Source organism: Brachionichthys hirsutus, chromosome 21 (assembly GCF_040956055.1).
Source record: "Brachionichthys hirsutus isolate HB-005 chromosome 21, CSIRO-AGI_Bhir_v1, whole genome shotgun sequence".
Lineage (NCBI taxonomy): Eukaryota > Metazoa > Chordata > Actinopteri > Lophiiformes > Brachionichthyidae > Brachionichthys > Brachionichthys hirsutus.
Window position 1 is genome coordinate 343,467 of NC_090917.1, and position 20,351 is coordinate 363,817.

At 56.5% G+C, this 20,351-nt stretch overlaps 2 protein-coding genes and 1 pseudogene across 2 annotated transcripts in view; all 3 read right to left on the reverse strand.

Annotated features, from left to right (window-relative positions):
- Positions 1–1,511, reverse strand: part of LOC137910168 (glycerol-3-phosphate acyltransferase 1, mitochondrial-like) — a 2,797-nt gene extending 1,286 nt beyond the window's left edge. The window contains exons 1-5 of the mRNA XM_068754599.1: positions 1,428–1,511; positions 1,128–1,247; positions 956–1,029; positions 619–732; positions 404–538 (exon numbers count right to left, since the gene is read on the reverse strand). Coding sequence (XP_068610700.1) covers positions 404–538; positions 619–732; positions 956–1,029; positions 1,128–1,247; positions 1,428–1,511 — 527 coding nt within the window. The remainder of the gene's footprint in view (positions 1–403; positions 539–618; positions 733–955; positions 1,030–1,127; positions 1,248–1,427) is intronic.
- Positions 1,512–5,069: 3,558 nt separating this feature from the next.
- LOC137910355 (SH3 and cysteine-rich domain-containing protein 2-like) lies at positions 5,070–11,013 on the reverse strand (annotated as a pseudogene).
- Positions 11,014–11,789: 776 nt separating this feature from the next.
- Positions 11,790–19,988, reverse strand: med1 (mediator complex subunit 1). The gene is given in 18 exon segments (XM_068754371.1): positions 11,790–13,383; positions 13,386–15,215; positions 15,218–15,681; positions 15,764–15,869; positions 15,940–16,035; positions 16,125–16,326; positions 16,406–16,533; positions 16,614–16,738; positions 16,846–16,957; positions 17,041–17,204; positions 17,560–17,634; positions 17,777–17,848; positions 17,942–17,970; positions 18,057–18,189; positions 18,294–18,348; positions 18,425–18,503; positions 19,067–19,173; positions 19,856–19,988. Coding segments are annotated over 18 exon segments (5,277 nt in total). The 5' UTR covers positions 19,977–19,988; the 3' UTR covers positions 11,790–12,004.
- Between the last annotated feature and the right edge of the window lie 363 nt (positions 19,989–20,351).

Below are 20,351 nucleotides of genomic sequence, written 5' to 3' on the forward strand. Positions count from 1 at the left end.
ACGTTACCGTAGCTGACCCCGGGTCAGCGGGGACAACCGGCAGCCTGAGGACAGAGACGTTACCGTAGCTGACCCCGGGTCAGCGGGGACAGAGACGTTACCGTAGCTGACCCCGGGTCAGCGGGGACAACCGGCAGCCTGAGGACAGAGACGTTACCGTAGCTGACCCCAGGTCAGCGGGGACAGAGACGTTACCGTAGCTGACCCCGGGTCAGCGGGGACAACCGGCAGCCTGAGGACAGAGACGTTACCGTAGCTGACCCCGGGTCAGCGGGGACAGAGACGTTACCGTAGCTGACCCCGGGTCAGCGGGGACAGAGACGTTACCGTAGCTGACCCCGGGTCAGCGGGGACAGAGACGTTACCGTAGCTGACCCCGGGTCTGAGGAAGACTCTGGTGTACCTGATGAAGGCTGGTGAAATACTGGCCACCATCTGCTGGAGGAAGACCCTGGCCTTCTGCTTCACCTTCTGCACCTGGGCCGCCCCCACCTCCGCCCCCACCTCCGTGGCCACCGCCAGGATCGCACCCTCCACCCTGCAACGACGAAGGCATGAAGTCACGCCCCCCCCGGACGCCGACCCGCCTCTCTCTCTTCAGGGGGGACGCCGGGTCACCTGCTGCTGTTGAGCACGTTGTCCAGCAGGTTTCTGGTGAACATGTCCTTGTTGACGTCCCGCTCCAGGACAAACAGCACGTAGCTTAGCCTGCGAGCTAGCCAGCCCCTCTGTCTGCACCAACAGATTTATGGAACACAAACTGATCAGGGATCAGACGACGGACCAGCTCAAAGCACCAGAGAGAGCTGCCTCCAAACCCGGGTCTGACGTCACGCGACCGGCTGGGCTGCGTGGGGGCGGGGCTAACGCTAACGCTACTCAGCTTTCATTTAGCGCGTCTGTGACCCGGGTGTGACCTCGAGGCCCTGGTCTTGATCAGGGGGTCTTTGCGTACCTGGTGTGGGTCTCGTTGATGTAGATGACGTTACGCAGCCCCAGAGACGGAATGCTGGCGTTGAACAGCCTCTCCTGGACCACGAGGAGGAAGACAAGGAGCGGCGGTTTGTAAACGTGAGACGGCCCACTAACAGGTGGGGGTGGAGCCGGGCGGCCGGCGGTGACTTTACCCAGCTCTGCGGCGTGCAGGAGTGACAGCAGCGCCCCACGAAGGGCCTCTTCCTGTTCAGCAGGCCTTCCTTCCAGGTGCTGGTGACGCAGCGCAGGACAGACGGGCTGGTGCTGCGCTCCTACGGACACACGGCACGGAGCGCCAGGGTTAGGCACGCCAACGCCAACGGCACGTTTAACGGCTACGACACGCCAACGCAGCGGCTACGGCTCGTTTAACGGCTACGACTCGTTTAACGGCTACGACTCGTTTAACGGCTACGACTCGTTTGGCGCGTTTTGACGGCGTGGAGACGTACCGAGTCGTCGTTGGGGCGCTTCCAGCGGTTGCACCACTGCTCGCCGTTGTTGACCTGCAGCAACAGGCCGTCGGACGCCTCCATGGTCACGCAGCTAGCTGGAACGCTGTGAGGACACAAGGACGTGTCGTCAATCAATCGATCAATCAATCAAGACGCATGAAATCTGGATCCGCCCATCTGTTATACACACAGGTCATGTGAGCAGCGCCACACAGCACAGGTGTGTTCTACGAGCTAATGAGCAGGTGTGCAACCCAAACCCCGACAGCAACAATAAACACCGTGACACGACCCCGCCCTGGTTGGCTCCGCCCATCTGCTCATTGTCGGCGGCTGAATGAGACAGAGGGACCGCTGGGACCGCCGGGACCGCTGGGACCCGCGGGGCTTGGTCCCATCATATCGGCTGACGTGCAGCGTGTGATTGGTGCATCAGAGAGCAGGGCGGGCACAGGTAGACCAATGACGCGGGCAGGTACAGGTAGACCAATGACGCGGGCGGGCACAGGTAGACCAATGACGCGGGCAGGTACAGGTAGACCAATGACGCGGGCAGGTACAGGTAGACCAATGACGGGGGCAGGTACAGGTAGACCAATGACGGGGGCGGGCACAGGTAGACCAATGACGGGGGCAGGTACAGGTAGACCAATGACGCGGGCGCCTGATTGGCCGACGTCCTGAACCTGTGATTTAATTCCGCGCTGGAGGAATGAGCCGGTCTATGGGTTAGTATCGAGTAACTATAAAAGAACAAACAGGTGCTGACTTAAGCTCCGCCCACCTCTGTAGATAAATAAATGCTACAAATCAGCTGTTTATGAACAACAAACGAGATCATAATGGAAATTCCTGCTTCACCAGAGTGATGACGATGACGAAGGCTCTGCCCACGGATGAAGAGGCACGGTTACGACGGGGTCAACGACCGGGAGAAGCCCGCCTGACGGGGTCAACGACCGGGAGAAGCCCACCTGATGGGGGGGGGGGGGGGGGGGTCGTCGCTGGAGGGAGGAACGGGGGCGGACGTTGTGCGTTCAGCAGGACCCCAGAAACCACGGGGGACGTGGACAGACGTCCTGCCGGGACACGCGTCCTGCCGGGATCCGGACGAGGCTTTGATTTAATGAATGGGGCCGCCGGGCCGGGCGGGGCTTGTGCTCTTCTGAGGAAGTTTTCTGATAAAGGGAAGAGAAATCAAAGATTCACTTTAGCCCCAACGATGAAACGGAATATTCAGAAATAAAAACACGTTTTTAAAGTTCCCTGGATGAGTCTCTGAACATCATCACAGAATCCCGGGGGGAGGGGGGGGACGAGCCGGTCAGACAACAATGGCGCATCCCGCCGGCATCACGTCTGCCCCGGCCGTCGTTCCCGGTTAGAACGCCTCGCTCTGGAGGGGAACTTGTTCCGAACCGGTGCCGCTTCTGTTACCGGTGCCGCTCGCGCCACCCCGGTAAGAGCCGAGACGAGCCCGGCGTCCGTCCTCTAGCATCAGCCATTGTGGCTCCGTGTCACCGCTGCTGCACCGGGAATGTAGCTAGCGCTAGCGGCTTAGCCGGGCTCGAGCCGGGGAACACTCACCGTGACCGCTGCGCTCCTCATAGCTCGGAGACGGGGTCCTCGACGGGGCTCGGGCGGCCGGGGGGGGGTCCTTATATCCTCCCGTCCGGAAGCTCGAAGCTCCGCCGACGGCTGACGGGAAGGTGACGGCGGGAGGAGGGCTCGCGCTTCGGTACAGCAGACAGCGGTGTAGTTCCGCCAGCCGCCAGGAGATGGCAGCACCGACACCCTGCGTCCCAAAGACAGAACGGATTCTCACACACAGTTAAGATGCCATCTAGTGGTCAGATCGTGACAGTACATCATTACGGAGCATACCACTAAGGTCTGATGGGGGGGGGGGTAAACCAATTCACTCAGTTTGACGGAATATTAAATTATACCTGCATATAAATATCTATCCTTTGAACTTAAATACAGGTTGGAGTCAGGAATGACAAAAAGCATTCGTATAGCCGCTGATTGCAGCAGATGACATCACACTTTCCGCGCAGCTTATATCTGTGGAATTCATCAACACAATTAAAACGAAATCCTGAAAGCTTTGATCGTTCTGATTATTTTAAACACGTCATTTGTACAAAAGGAGCTTCATACCTGTTTGTTCTCACCTGGGGTACTGGATACCTGCTCACAGGACGGAGAGAAGCAGCCTGTCGTTCTCAAGCTGTCCGGCAGATGGCGGCAAAGCGCCGGAACGTCGGTTCTGAAAAACTGGAAACAAATGAACAGACTGGAAAGAAAACGTATAAATGAGAGATTGGGGGGGGGGTGCAGAGCTTCAGTGTTAGCTCGGCAGGCTAACGCGGGACGAAGGCCTGAAACATCACAACGGGACAGCTGATCTGACTTTATTGAGAACGGTGAGGAGCGATGTACAGCTAGCCAGGTAGCCGTCAGGTAGCCGTCAGGTAGCCGTCAGGTTAGCCGTCAGGTAGCCGTCAGGTAGCCGTCAGGTGAGCCGTCAGGTGAGCCGTCAGGTAGCCGTCAGGTAGCCGTCAGGTTAGCCGTCAGGTAGCCGTCAGGTAGCCGTCAGGTGAGCCGTCAGGTGAGCCGTCAGGTAGCCGTCAGGTGAGCCGTCAGGTAGCCGTCAGGTTAGCCGTCAGGTAGCCGTCAGGTAGCCATCAGGTAGCCGACAGAGAACAGTGAGTAGATCTCTTGTGCATAGTATTTGAAGACGTGCTAACAGGGCTAAATGCTAACAGGGTCTAACGGCTATCTGCCAGCCTATAAGAGTATTTACAGTACCTTTATGAGACTACGTACAAATACTAGAGTATTTACAGTACCTTTATGAGACTACGTACAAATACTAGAGTATTTACAGTACCTTTATGAGACTACGTACAAATACTAGAGTATTTACAGTACCTTTATGAGACTACGTACAAATACTAGAGTATTTACAGTACCTTTATGAGACTACGTACAAATACTAGAGTATTTACAGTACCTTTATGAGACTACGTACAAATACTAGAGTATTTACAGTACCTTTATGAGACTACGTACAAATACTAGAGTATTTACAGTACCTTTATGAGACTACGTACAAATACTAGAGTATTTACAGTACCTTTATGAGACTACGTACAAATACTAGAGTATTTACAGTTATTGCTAAACGAAGGCGGTTTGTCAGCATCGAATAATCAGTCAGAGCAGCCCCCCCCCCCCCCCCCAAACAACATCAGCACAGTTCAGTCCATCCATCAGCGTGGGGGTGAGGAGGGGGTCACATGGGTCACGGTCGGGGGGGGGGGCTGGAATCAGAGCTGCATGCGTCACACAGCGAAGACTCATCGTTCATCGGTGCGTCACACCTTACAGGATTATTGATGACTCATTATTACGATTATAAATCGGCCCAGATCACCTGACCAATCAGGATCAGCCGACGACCACAGAGCGCTAACACGACCTGACAGATTGGTGAGGAGGTCTGTGACATCACAGACAGGTAGTCCTCTCCCGTTTCCATGGAAACGGCAGTCAGGGATGCCCTTCTGGAGGCGAGGTGGGCGGGGTCAGTGAGGTGTAAACGCCCCTGAGGGTTCCTCCATCGCTTCTTCATCACATCTCCTGCAGGAACGCCACCGGAACGGCGCCGCTCCTCCTCCCGCTGCTCAGCCGGACCAAGCCGTCGGTCTCCTCGGGTTTCCCCACACAGATCTACAGAGCGAGGAGGAGGAGCCATGAGCGCATGGCCACGCCCACCTCAGCACACCAGGTGTGTGTGTGAGTTCACCTGCGCTTCCTTCACACTCATCTGGCCTTTGTCTCGGTTGCCGTGGAAACCAGCAGTGACCTTCCACACCTGCTCACCGGGACGGATCCGCTGCACGAAGTTGGCTGGGAATAGTCCCACCTTGTTTCTGCTCCTCCCCTGGTCAACACACACACCCAGTCTGGTTACCATGGGAACCAGATGGCACATTACGTTTCTCCTCTATGCAGTAACACAATCTGAAGTCAACAGAGAATGAAATGCTTCCTAATTAGCAACATTAGCAGAAGCTAGCCTCCCTCTAAGGTCTGATCTTCATCTTCCTCATCATCAAACACCTTCAGGGAGGCTCTTTGTTAGGATGAGCAAATACAAATATCTAGAAATGATCCCGCAGACAATCCTGATCATTTAGTGAAACTGACGGTGCGTCGAGGTACCGGTACCTTCCACCAGTCCTCGTTGGAGTCGTCTGTGACCTGGACTCTGTCCCCGGGCCTGGGGGGACAACAAGGAACCGCATCAGAACTCACGTCTCAAGCAAAACAGGAAGCTACAGCCAGAAGCTACTTAGCTTAGCATCAAGAAAGCAAAGGCAGCCGGCCAGCATCCAGTGTGTGTGTGTGTGTGTGTGTGTGTGTGTGTGTGTGTGTGTGTGTGTCTCTGTGTCACTAGTGTGTGTGTGTGTGTCTCTGTGTCACTAGTGTGTGTGTGTGTGTGTGTGTGTGTGTCTCTGTGTCACTAGTGTGTGTGTGTGTGTGCGTGTGTGTGTGTCTCTCTGTGTCACTAGTGTGTGTGTGTGTGCGTGTGTGTGTGTCTCTCTGTGTCACTAGTGTGTGTGTGTGTGTGTGTGTGTGTGTGTCTCTGTGTCACTAGTGTGTGTGTGTGCGTGTGTGTGTGTCTCTCTGTGTCACTAGTGTGTGCGTGTGTGTGTGTCTCTCTGTGTCACTAGTGTGTGTGTGTGTGTGTGTTTCTCTGTGTCACTAGTGTGTGTGCGTGTGTGTGTGTCTCTCTGTGTCACTAGTGTGTGTGTGTGTGTGCGTGTGTGTGTGTCTCTCTGTGTCACTAGTGTGTGTGTGTGTGTGTGTTTCTCTGTGTCACTAGTGTGTGTGTGTGTGTGTCTCTCTGTGTCACTAGTGTGTGTGTGTGTGTGCGTGTGTGTGTCTCTCTCTGTGTCACTAGTGTGTGTGTGTGTGTGTGTCTCTCTGTGTCACTAGTGTGTGTGTGTGTGTGTGTCTCTCTCTGTGTCACTAGTGTGTGTGTGTGTGTGTGTGTGTTTCTCTGTGTCACTAGTGTGTGTGTGTGTGTGTGTCTCTCTGTGTCACTAGTGTGTGTGTGTGTGTGTGTGTGTCTCTCTGTGTCACTAGTGTGTGTGTGTGTGTGTGTGTGTCTCTCTGTGTCACTAGTGTGTGTGTGTGTGTGTGTGTGTGTGTGTGTCTCTCTGTGTCACTAGTGTGTGTGTGTGTCTCTGTGTCACTAGTGTGTGTGTGTGTGTGTTTCTCTGTGTCACTAGTGTGTGTGTGTGTGTGTGTGTTTCTCTGTGTCACTAGTGTGTGTGTGCGTGTGTCTCTCTGTGTCACTAGTGTGTGTGTGTGTGTGTGTGTGTGCGTGTGCGTGCCCCGGCCTGACCTCAGCTCCAGGTCGTTCTTCTCCTGAGGCAGGAACTTGTAGAGCGCCACGTGAAGCTCGACTCTCTTTGGAGTCTGACAAAGAGGCGCAGAGGTTAGCGCTGCAGGTAGGGACGGTGGGGGCTCTGACGGGGTCACCAGGTTCAGCGGCCGACACACCTTCAGGCTGACCCAGTCTTCTGAATCAGCCTTCTCGCTTCCTGGAGGGGTGAGCACTGAGGAAGAGGAGGGGGGGGGGGTGCGCAGAGAGGTCGGGTCACTGCAGGAACCCCGACGACGTGATTGGCTCTCCTGGGACTGGAGACAGGTGACACGTCTGCAGCGGCGTTTATCTCGGCTTGTCGTTTCACGCTCCTGTCAGGGGGCGGAGCCATCTCCTGACTGGACTTACTTCCTGGGATGTGCTGCTCTTCGATTGGCTGGTTTTCTCGTTTGTCCTGACGTCTGTCTGCCTGCAAACACAGAAACCATTTCAGCACGTCCCCGTCCCCGTCCCCGTCCCCGTCCCCGTCTGTCCGCGTGTTTTATACCTGGTGACACGGAGACTCTGAAATACTGCCGAAGCTGGTCCGACCGATCTGAGCCAGCGCCGTCCCGTAGCGCAGCGCCCGGTACACCGGGTCAACAGCGCCGTTATCTGCCTCTGCACAGTCAGGAGGGAACAAAGAGGCGTCAGCCATCGCGGCCGAGGTCCCACACAGCGCCATCGGTCATCCCCGGGTCACGCCGGTCCGCTCCGGCGCCGCCATCACTCACCCTGGGCAGCCGGAGCCTCTCTGACCACGCCCAGAGCATCAGCGGAGATGATGGTCCTCTTGAACGCTCCTCTCTGCCAGACAGGGAGGAGGAGGGGGAGGAGCTTAGATCCTGACTGAAGGTTCTACCCGTGTGGTTCTGGTTCTATCCCACCTGGTCCTGATGACCCTCCAGCATCCTGTGACCTTCATCCAGCTCCACCTGTCCTCCAATCAGCAGACACACGATCACCCAGACGCTGCTGGTGGTGATCAGCTGATCGGTGACACCTCCGATCAATTATGATTCAAGTCACCTGACCAGAACTGATCCAGGACCAGGTGAAAGACCGATCCTGAAGTAACCATTCCTGCTGAGTGAGCTGACGAGGGTTTATGCTACGCTACGCTAACTAGACCACCTCATCAGAGGCCACGCCCCTCGTCTGCTTCGTGACTCAGCAGTCTGGAGCTAAAGTTAGGAGCCGAGTGTTCCTGAAATAGAAGCGTTTCATTGAACTCTGCGTGGCTTTGATCTCGTTTTCAGAGCGCCGGAAATAGAACAGATCATCTATGCTTGGAACACGATCGATTGGTGTCTGTCCGTGTTGCTCAGGCTGCAGGTGAGACACACCTGGGCGAGCTCTGATTGGCTTAATTCATGAATCCTTACAGCCTCTTTGCACAGATCACCCTCTGAGACGATCCGGTGTTTGAGCAGGTGAGTGACGTTCACCTGGACAGGTGTAGCTTCCACCTGTGGCCTGATGAAGGGGGGCGGAGCCTGGTCTTACCTTGCCGGTGCAGGGCTGCTGGGAGAGCTCTGATGAGCACCAGAGGTGGGCCCCCACCTTACAGGCTTTACACCGCAGCCCCTGCTTGGAGCCTCCTGCAAGATGGCAAACAAGGAAGGAGCTGATAGTCCAGCGGAGCCTCACCTGCGAGGCACCGCTGGCCTACCTGGGATCAGGTGTTTGCACCGCTGGCAGCTGGCGGGCCGACGGAAGACGTGCTCCTGGAATCGGTGGGGCTCGAACGGTGTCCCGGCGCCGCCGGAGACGTTAACCGAGACGTCAGGGACAGCGAAGGACTGACGGAGGCGAGTGTGAGGTCAGCGAGGGCTTGGGACTGATAGGTGGGGAGCGCTCAGAGGCCACGGGGGGAGGAGACGGTGGGCGTGGCAGTGTGGCGGTGACTACAGATGGTGGGCGGGATTCGCCGTTACTGCGCTGGTCCATACTTTTCCTGCGCGTTCCGGATTTGAAGGACAGAGAGCGTTTGAGCCGCTGCAGCTGAAGAAAGAAAAAAAGGATTTCAGGGTCGCTGTGGGAGGAGCCTATCGCAGCTGACATTGGACTCTATATAACGGTTTCTGTAACGTCTCTGTAACGGTCTCTCTATAACGGTCTCTGTAACGGTCTCTATATAACGGTCTCTGTAACGGTCTCTATATAACGGTCTCTGTAACGGTCTCTATATAACGGTCTCTGTAACGGTCTCTATATAACGGTCTCTGTAACGGTCTCTATATAACGGTCTCTGTAACGGTCTCTATATAACGGTCTCTGTAACGGTCTCTATATAACGGTCTCTGTAACGGTCTCTATATAACGTCTCCGTAACGGTCTCTATATAACGGTCTCTGTAACGGTCTCTATATACGGTCTCCGTAACGGTCTCTATATAACGGTCTCTGTAACGGTCTCTATATAACGGTCTCCGTAACGGTCTCTATATAACGGTCTCTGTAACGGTCTCTATATAACGGTCTCTGTAACGGTCTCTAAGCCTCCCAGCTGCTGCTGGCTGTAAAACTTCAGCAACTTGCTGACCGGCTCGTCCCTGGTGATTAAACGAGTCGCCGTTACCTTGACTCCGGCTGGGGCTCGGCGGCCGGTGGCCGGTGGAGCTCCCGGTTCTGAGGTTCGCTCATCTCCGTCAGCCCGCCGGGCTCGGTCCAGCCGCTCACGCGGAGCTCGACTCCAGTGCGTCCGCTCAGCTCCGCCGCCTGGCGCCTCTCCTCAGCGGCTCGCGCTCGTTCAACAACTTTGATTTCTCTGTGAAGTGCAGGGCTCGTGCTGATTGGTCCAAGATTCCCCGGATCCGTGGATCACGTCCGGATTGGCTGAGACTCGATTACCAAGGAGAAGTAGGCGGTGCAAGAGTCAATAATCTTTATGTATCGTTACATAGGGGATTAATTAATATTGATTTCAAAATGGGAGTCATAAATGAAGCCTTCGTCCCGTCCTCCTCATCCTCAGCTGGTGGAGAAGTCTCTCAGAAACACGTCCTTCCTGCAAAGCATTCTGGGTGACTTTAAGGAAGTTATTAGAATCATTGTTATTGCACTGAACGATCAATAATGCCTCCGGTCATCTCCATTATTAAACTAGAACTCCATGCAGCTCCAGCTGTTTCTGCTGCATCTGGTGAGCCGTGAGGGAGCAGCTCCTCCTCTCAGCACCGAGGACAGCTCCTCCTCTCCTCAGCACCGAGGACAGCTCCTCCTCTCCTCAGCACCGAGGACAGCTCCTCCTCTCCTCTCAGCACCGAGGACAGCTCCTCCTCTCCTCCTCTCAGCACCGAGGACAGCTCCTCCTCCTCTCAGCACCGAGGACAGCACCTCCTCTCCTCTCAGCACCGAGGACAGCTCCTCCTCTCCTCTCAGCACCGAGGACAGCTCCTCCTCTCCTCTCCTCTCAGCACCGAGGACAGCTCCTTCTCTCCTCTCCTATCAGCACCGAGGACAGCTCCTCCTCCTCTCAGCACCGAGGACAGCTCCTCCTCTCCTCTCCTATCAGCACCGAGGACAGCTCCTCCTCTCCTCTCCTCTCAGCACCGAGGACAGCTCCTCCTCTCCTCCTCTCAGCACCGAGGACAGCTCCTCCTCTCCTCTCCTATCAGCACCGAGGACAGCTCCTTCTCTCCTCTCCTCTCAGCACCGAGGACAGCACCTTCTCTCCTCTCCTCTCAGCACCGAGGACAGCTCCTCCTCTCCTCTCCTATCAGCACCGAGGACAGCTCCTTCTCTCCTCTCCTCTCAGCACCGAGGACAGCACCTTCTCTCCTCTCAGCACCGAGGACAGCTCCTCCTCTCCTCTCCTATCAGCACCGAGGACAGCTCCTTCTCTCCTCTCCTCTCAGCACCGAGGACAGCACCTTCTCTCCTCTCAGCACCGAGGACAGCTCCTCCTCTCCTCTCCTATCAGCACCGAGGACAGCTCCTCCTCTTCTCAGCACCGAGGACAGCTCCTCCTCCTCTCAGAACCGAGGACAGCTCCTCCTCTCCTCTCAGCGGGTTCTATCGGGCAGCAGGAGAACTGGTTTATGTTCACTTTAAGGGGCGTGGACGACTTGTTCTTCTCTTTGTCCCGTTCCCGGTCTCTCTCCCGCTTCTTCTTCTTGTGCTTCGCCCCCGAGCTCATGTAGCTCTGGGGGGGCTATGAGAGGTGGACTTCCCTTCTGGGTCCAGTTTTTTGCGTTGGGGGGGGGGCTTTTCTTTTGGCTTGCCCTCACTAGGAGGTCCTGCTACGTTTGGCTTTGATGTGGGCCCCACGTTAACCCACTAACTCCTGATCGTCTCTTTGAAGGTTCTTCACCCCGTGATTCGGCTCCGGGTGGAACCCACGCCCCACTTTCCCTCCGCCTGGATTCGTTCGGTGTTTGCAGCAGATCTTTGATGCCGTTTCTAAGGAAACAGCGAGGCCGAACCGGGTTCGCTGTGTTCTGACTGTAAAGCATCTTGTAGCTCTGGTTTTAAAGTAATAAAGTAACTTCGTGCAGACGTCCATAAACATCAAGTATTCATGGACAGAACTGAAGAGCTAGTTTATTCTTGTTTACTGCGCCGCGTAGTTCTGTCCTCGTGTCTGACTCGGCCATCATGTTCGGAGGAACTGGTTCCGAGTCTTTCCATGTAACAGCCCGAGCTCTGCTGCCCCCTAGCGTTGGAGCTGAGCTACTGCACCCCCAAAAATACATAACAGGAAGTGACGTGTCCAGATGATTGCATTACTTCAGCTGTTCTTAGCTGAACATTAATATTGATGCAGGTTGATGTTTTCAACATTAACCAGATCACGCCAACTAAAGATCCTCCACACGCTGCCCTACAGCCAATGAGATTCAGCTTCCACTAATTACCGGTTGATCATTGGACATGATTTTGCCATTAGTAAATATAAAAAACAGGTCAAACAGAAGCCACTCCCAGAAGTGAAATATTTATTCCAAACTAAGAGTAAAAGGTTCCCTCTGGTATATCACCGTCATCATCATGTCTTGATTTAGTTTAAAATGTATAAAAACTCAGATCTGTATCTGGGCCACGAGGCACCGGCCCACGTCTGGTTCCGGTTCGATGATGAACCCTCCTCGGACCCAGTTCAAAGGCGTGCCGAGAACGCCAGGATAAAACTAAAGGTTGCCAGTGAGGGCCGAGTCCATGAGGTCGTCGTCCTCGTTCCTCATGCACATGGGACTGGGCCGGGACGGGCGCTCCGAGCCCAACATGGACAAAGAGTCGGACGCCGAGATGGGCGACCTGGACCAGCAGTCCGCTTTGATGGGGTGCGAGGACGGCCCCAGGGACATGGACGCCTTCTTCTTGTCTTTTTCCCGTTCCCGTTCCCGGTCTCGCTCCCGCTCCTTCTGCTTCTTCTTCTCCTTCTTGTGCTTCTTGTGCTTGTCCCCCGAGCTCATGTAGTCCTGGGGGGGCAGCGGCCGGACGCCGTGGTCGTCGTCCGAGCTGGGGCTGTTCTGGTGGGACTTCTCGGCCACCGAGCTGCCCCCGGACTCGCTCTCGCTGTCGTGGTTGAAGCCCGGGGGGGAGCGGCTGTGGCTGGGGGAGGAGCGGTCGTGTTTGGGAGTCGAGCCGCTGAAGAGGGGCGACGCCTTGAGGCTGGACATCTGGGGGCGCATGGCGTCGGCCCCCTCCCCCGCTTTCTGGAGGCTCACCTTGGCCTTGATGCTGGGCGAGCCACCGTCCGGCTTGCTGATGATAATTTTGGCCAAACCGGCGGAAGCGACCCCCCCCCCAGGCTTCGGGTCCATCAGCTTTTTATCCGAGCCGGCCCCCCCTGACACGGACACCTTGGCCTTGGCCTCTTTGTCGGACTTGTCCCGTTTATACTCCCCACTTTGGGAGGAGGACGCGTGCTTGGAAGGCGCCATGTTTGAGGGCCCGCTGCTGGGAACGTTTCCGGGGCCACTGCTACCGGGGGCCGGTCCTGAGCCAGTTGCACCCGCTGGGGGGCCCACCTCACACCCGTCCTCCCCCACCCCCCCCCCACCCACACTCTTCAGCTTGTCTATGACTGCTGTCAGAGACGGCTTCTTGTTCCGGCTGGGGGACTTCCCTTTAGCGTTGGGATTATTTGCATTGTTCTGCCCCGCCCCCCCACCACCACCGCTGCCCCCACTTCCTCCGCCTGAGCCTCCCCCCCCTCCACCAACCCCGTATTGAGACTGGGAGCCTCCCGAGAAGGTCATGGAGCCGGATGAAGAGGAGCTGGATGAGGATGAAGATGCGGAACCAGATGACGAAGCCCCGCCCACCGGCTTCTGGGAGCCCATGCTGCCACCGGAAGACGACTTGGCCCCCCCGGTGCCCATGGGCGACTTGGCCTTCGAGGACGGGGGTGTTCCTGGAACCTGGGACTGCTGCATCTTCAGGGGGGAGGAGAGTTTGTCGGCGCCGCTGCCGGAGCGAGAGTGAGACGGGGAGATGTTGGGCTTCATGAGGGACCCAGAAGGTTTGCCCCCCAGGGGCTTCATCTTACCCCCGCCCCCCCCGGCCCCGACAGGCCATGCTTGGTGATTGGGGAAGAAGCCGGCTTGCCCACAGCCATTCCTTGAGCGGTGCCTTTAGACTGGGGGGGCCCGCCTCCACTGCCCGCTCCCACGCCGGCGGGCTTGGAGCTGTTGCCCTGAGCCGCGGCGCCGTCCTTGGATTTGATCTTCCCCGAGGAAGAGGAGTGGGAATGATGGCTTTTGCTGCCGCCGGCTCCTCCTGCTCCTCCGGAGCCGCTGGAGGCGGAGCTACTGGAGGTGTAGCCGCTGTGGGACGACGTCTTCCCCCCCGTTATCGTCCCTTTGACGATCTGAATAGTCAATTTGGGGATTGGAGGCGTGGCACCACCAGGAGGCGTTTGGGAGCGTCCGGAGCTGCCAGGAGATTTGGAGCCCCCCCCACTCATGCTTCCTCCAGACCCCGAGCCCCCGCTGGGGGGGGTGTATGGTCGCCCCCCGGAGCTGTGAGAGGGGGACTTCCCTTCCGGGTCCAGTTTCTTGCGTTTGGGGGGCTTGTCTTTGGGCTTGCCCTCACTAGACGGCGTCCGGCTGCGTTTGACCTGCTTGCCCTCCGTCGAGCTGCCCCCCCCGTTCTCCTCCTTGGTCCTCGCGTGTCCCTGTTGCTGTTTCACTTTGGGTTCTGCACTTTTAAAGTCCCCACCCACCCCCCCGAGGCCCATGATGAGGGGGCTCTGGGCCCCCACGCCGTGCGCGTCCCCCATATCAGGAGCCGGTCCCATAAGTGGTTTACCCCCACCGGAGCTCCCTACGTAAATGATTCCCATATCGAAAGGGTCCTTCAGAGAGGGCTCTGGGGTGCTCCGCCCGTGAGGGGCGGGGTTCTGGGGCGTTCCTGACGGCGTGTTCTGCTGGCTACTCGCTCCGAACCCCTTGACCAGGTCCAGGTCGCCGTCGGCGCTCGGGGAGCAGTCATCAAAGTAGTTCTGGGAGAAGCCGCGGCCGGAGGTCAGAAGGTCGGGATTGAAATCCGCAGCATCGGTGAAGAAGTTGGTGGAGGAGGAGTCACTGGTGGGCGTGGCAGCGGTGGCCGCCGCCTCAGCGATGAGGTCGGCGGCGTCGGTGAAGGGGTTCTCGTTGCTGTTGGTGCCGAAGATGTCAAACACCGCGCTCCCCTGACCCGAGCTGGAGGAGTCACGGATGGGGGTCCCCAGGGGGCCCAGGGGGCCCAGGTCCTCGCCGCCGCCGCCCATGGCGTGCTGCCCGTGGCTCCCGCAGCCGCCTTTCCCCGTCTGCTCCGGCAAGTCGGATAGAATCTCTGTGATGTCTGGACCGATGCTGTCGGAGCTGGAGAGACGGACCATCCGGGGGGGGGCGGCGCCCGGCGGGTGCTGCTGAGACTGAGAGTAAGGCATGCTGGGGCCGGGGGGCGGCGTTCCGCACTGGCTTGGCGCTGGCGTGATGCTGTGGGGCGTGTCCAGGCCGTCCCCCGTCAGGTTCACATCAAAGATGGAGTTCTGGGACGCGTCCACGTCCATCGAGAGGAGCTCCCGGTGGAAGTCGTCCTCGTGCGTGACGGGGTGGTGCTGAGACATCGCCGCCGCCTGCTGGGACTTCAGGCCTAAGCCGCCGCCCCCTGCAGGCGCCCCGGGCAGCATGCCGCACTTCTCCGGCCCGCGTGGGCGCTTCTTCTTCCCTTTGGCGTTACCTGCGGGGCAGGTACCGCCAGCGGCCTCCGTCCGGGGGGAGCCAGAGGAATTCTGCCGCTCCAAGGGACTGGAACCGTAGAGCGCAGCGAAGTCCTGCGTGGGGTTGTCCTTCAGCAGGTTCATCAGCATGGGGTGATTCTTGGTGTTGCTTGCCGGGGAGGAGGTTGGGGTGGAGTCTGGTGGGGGGGCGGTGCACTCTGGGAGCTGGGACTTGAACCCACACTCCCAGTTATTTGTAACAGACTGGTCAGAATGGGATTCTGGGTGACTTTGTTGTAATCGTCTGCATGTGCCTGACCGGGCTGCTGCTGCCCCGCCCCCCCACCTTGAAGCGGGCACTCGCCTCCCTGGACTTGCCGCTCCGGCCGGGAGATCCCAAACAGAGAGGTGATTGGACCTGAATAATTGGGTCCCCCAGAGGGTCCCCCTCCGGTCGGTGTGCTGCCCCCCGTGAGCCCCATGGGGTTAGCTCCATCAGCTGCCGCCATGTTGTAGGCGGGGCTACCGGAGGGGGGCAGGTTGTTCTTCACCATGATTTCCACCGTCTGTGCGATGAGAGAGAGGGCCGGCGTGTCGGCCTGGATGGTCTCGGCCTTCCTCCGAATGGCTCGCATGGTCACAGGGATGGACATGCACCTACGAGGAGGGGGGGGGGGGGGGCAGAAAGCATTAGACGCCGCCCACCTTTGGACCTGCAGCGTCTCATCACCGATCTCACCTCTGGACCACCTTGGTGATGAAGTCGTCGGTGCAGATCAGCGCGTCCGACTGTCCTTTGTACAGCTTGCAGGACACCTGTCTGGAGTCGACGACCTCCATGACGACTGCAGGGGGGGGGGCGTGATTATAATAAGAGTAAAACCTGCCGGGGGCTGCGCGAGCGCCAGAACTCACCGCAGACCAGCGACTCGTTGACGGGGTGCTGGAAAGAGACGCTGAAACTGGAGTCGGTCAGAGGGCAGACCTCAAACTGCAGCAGGCCTGCACTGTCTGGGGGGACAAAGACGCCTCAGCCCCCCCCCACTAACGGACAGGACGGCGCTCCGACGAGTAGGGCAGGCCGGACGCCAGCGTCTTACCTTCTTTGATGGAACTCCGGTTCACGCAGCTGCCGATCAGGTTGTTACAAGCTGCCTGGTGCCGGATGATGTCCAACAGCAGCGGCACCTGGGCCGGGTGCCGGAAGGGGATCCTGGACACCAGCGCGCCCTGAAGGGAGCGGCCGTCCTGCACGGGGGCGTCGCCGTTCAGGAAGTAGCAGTGCAGCTGATCCGGCAACACCTGCAAAAGCGTAACGCCAGCGGCGCGGTGATGCTACAAGCCGGTCCGAAGACGACGGAGCAACGGGGCGTGCGCTCACAGAGTAGAAGTGCATGCCGTGGGGGGGCAGGCCGGCGGAGCCCCCCTCCTCCAGGAGCTGGAGCCGGCCCTGGACAATGAGCTGGTAGAGCGGCGAGAGGCTGGGGGGGCTCTCAAACAGCGGGATCGCTGTACGGAAGAGAGACCGATGAAAGGACACGACCAGACGCTGGAGATCTGAGCCCGACAGCGGTCAGGGGCACACCCACATGTAGCTCCGCCCATCCTCTGGATGACGGACAGGGAGAACGGCATGGGCCGGTTCATCTTCAGGAAGAAGCACGCCGGCAGGTCCACGCAGTTGGAGTTGGTCACCGTGGAGAAGGAGGGAGTCCTGAAAAGCCCCAAAACGGACCATCGACATTCTGACCTTCCTTTAGTCGTTTCCGCTTTAACCCCCCCGCCCCCCCCCCCCCGATAGGGCGAGGCACGCTTTCTTACCCCTTGTTGTCAACTGGGTGGGACCCAGTGATGAGCGGAGCGATAGGCAGCTTGTAGACAGCGGCTGTGCCCTCGATCGTCACGGAAACACTGACACCCAGGGAGCGAGGAACTGTGGGGGGGCCACAGGGGGAGCGCAGTCAACAGCCAGTCGAGTGCTAGCGGTTAGCTCGTACAGCCGCGGCCGGTGCCTACTGTTGCCGTCCGTTAAGGTGAGCTGCGCCCCCGTACCCTCCTCAAACACGTCGTAGGGCGACACGTAGCACTGAAGGGAAACAAGATGGCCGCCACTCCTGGCTGACAGCAAGCCCACAGTGCCGTGGAGAATCGTCTCCACGGTGTTAGCATTCGTTGCTAACCTAGAAAACACATCCGTTCAAAGTAGTTACCGGAGCTAGCAGCCAGCCGTTCACCATTTGAACTTCGCTAGCGACATGCTAAGAACAGAGCTAAAACCGAGTTTAAATGAACCATTAAATTATTAAATCACTGTGGTCACGACAGCACTACAGACAGGTGGTGGCGCCGTTTCTTCTGTGGATGAAGCAGGCGAGCCGCCCTCTGAAGACGTGACTGATTCTGAAGCTGGAAAGGCATTTAGGCTTCCAGGTGAAGCATCAGTTCAGAGGAGACTTCTGGAAGTGAGCCGGACTGTTTGTGATGTCGGAGACTTCCTGAACGCACCTGAACGCACCTGAACGCACCTGAACGCACCTGAACATGTGCATCATCTTGGTGAGATCCAGCTCCAGAGACTGCAGAGCGATATACATCTTGGTTTTCAGCTTACTGGAACACAAACGGAGTCAAACAGTCACGCCCTTTAACCTCCCACGGGCGGCGAGGCGCATTCGTTTCATCTATTCCTCACGAGCGACATCATCACAAGGCAGAGACAAATGTTTGACTTTTAATTCACGAGTCTTCTTACTTGTCTCCGGGCAGTTTGTACAGTTCAACAAGTCCCTTCAGATGTTTGGAAAACTCTTCAAAGTTCTTCTCTCTGATGTGAAGTGGCGGGGGCGGGGGGGAAGGGGGGGTCAGACAAAGACCTGCATCGCACATTACACAGACGAGCGCCGCTCGGCGTACTCACCGCAGGTGCCGGATCAGCTCAGGGCAACTCTGTGAGCAACAAGAACCAAGTTAGGGATTGTGAATGTGACCCGTGGAGCGGGGGGGGGGGGGGGGGCGCAGCGCCGCAAACCGACCGTAGGGTTCTCTCCATGGTGAGCCACTTTCACGTCTACCAGCTGGCCGCTGGGGTCCAGCTGCACCTCCACGTAGAACATGTCTGACGTGATGTAGCACTCGGTCCCCGACGGGCTGAGGTGAGAACCCAACCTGAAACCCATCTCAATTTAGAACAGGTCCACCTGCGCAGGTGAGTCAAACATGCTTCGAGCTGGCTATATTATCACATTGAGACAAGAAGCGAGAGAACTCACATATTCTGTCGAGCGATGGATTCCAACCGGTCAGTCATGGAGGGCAAAGACGAGACTGAGAAAGAAGAACCGGACCTTTTAGAATCCCCTCAGGAGATTCCGCGCTGCCCTCCCCCGTGTTCCCGTCTCACCTTTCAGCGCTCTCTGCAGGGTCTCCAAGCAGGTGAGGAGGAGCTGATGACCAGCGGCGTTCATCACGCCACGTTTCTCCTAGGACAGAAGAATAGACAGTAGCTTGTTTTTGATGCTACTTTAATTTCACCGCCTCAGCACACAAGTCCTTGAAGTAAAACCTTCTTTGTGCTTTAAAAGATTAATTACTAAATGAATAATGAATCCCGGAAGGTGAATGATTTCTGCTCGCCACAGCTGTTACACACCGCACCTGTGTCTCGCCCTGTAAAACGTGAAACACAGCTGTTACACACCGCACCTTTGTCTCGCCCTGTAAAACGTGAAACACAGCTGTTACACACCGCACCTGTGTCTCGCCAGCATTGATGTGAAACCGCACACTGAGGATGCAGCGCTCTGACACTGTTGGTTTAGTCAGTGTGATTCAACAAAGGTGTCCATCAGACACACAATGAAATGATTTTAGAAGCTACCATTAGCGGTTTGTGCTAGCAAACATGCTGTGCAGCTATCTCTCCTGTCCTGCCAGGTTTTGGTTCAATTCTGCCTCATCAGTTGAGAACTGCACACAAAATATGAGGCGCATGGAGTCTGTTAAAACAATAATCGTATTTTCCCCTCGGGCGTCTCCGTCTCACCATAGCCTGACGCACAACCTTGCACGTTTCCTGCCACGGCCGGGACGCGTTGTGTTTGGCATGAAGCCTCTCCAGCAAGGCAGCCATGCGGCTCTGCTTCTCTTCCTCTGAAAAAATACAATAAAAACATGCATGCCTCAAAATGTAAGCTTCAAGGTCTCAAAACAATTCTGTGTCTTCATGTTGCCATTCAGCACATGCATAACAAAGTGTAACCTGAAAGGTGTATGACAAACTCGCATGTCTATCCTGATCAGTGTCACCACATACCGGTACTACTCTGTCAAAACAACATTCAGATGCAGATCTGCGTAGCTACTACAGTGCTAAAGCTACATAGCTCATATATCAAACTTCCATTAAATATGAACTTTAAGCTAGCGGGTCAATGTTGTGTAAATTCGTAAATAAATGCGTTCAGGAAATACGTAGAAATACATTCCTGACGTTACCGTTTGTTTGTTTGTTTTTAAGTTGTAAGCTAGCTGCTAACATTAATTGTTTGTCAGGAATAGCAGCTACTTTACCAGTAAAAATATCCAGAACGACGTGTTTGATGATGATGAATATATTTATTAGATAGAATGTTAGAGTTTCACGTTTGATTGTTACGAAAATGCAATTTAAATGAGTCTAGAGGTAATCGGCGATAATCTCTGTTAGCGGTACGCAGTCGGCTAAATTGGCAGCTATCGTTAGCTGTTAGCTGTTAGCTGTTGTTAGCTGTTAGCTGTTGGCTAGCCTTAGCAACGACGGAGAATAAAACTAAAACGCGGGTCCCGTTCTCACCTGTCGCCTCCTCGGGTTTGAGTCGCTCTCCGCGGGCCGGATTCCCTCCTTGCTGAGCGGAGAGAGACGGTTCCCTGGCAGGGCTACCCGTCTGCAGAGAAACACCAGGCCCCGCCGCCATTGTCCCCAGCGTTAGCTTCTTGCTCCTGTGCCGGCCGGGCTTCCGTAGCTCGCCACATTCGCGTCTTTAGCTGAATAATTCATTATTCATTAATCACAGTGTCGTTATTTAACGTTGAAGCATGTTTTTAAAATGAAGCCATGATAATGTAAACGTGTGCTTTAGAGAATTATTTATTACTGCGTTTCGTTCAAGAATAAATATCTCTTTGCATTCAGTCACTCGAACGCAAACCATTCTTTGAGTTGAATAAACGACAATGTCTGCTGGAGACTCCAGATGGCGTTCCTCCGCCACGAGTAAATGATTCATGGTCAGCCGGCCTTCGGCAGTCCAGATCCAAAGGAAGGTTGAAATATTCATATTGATCCGCTT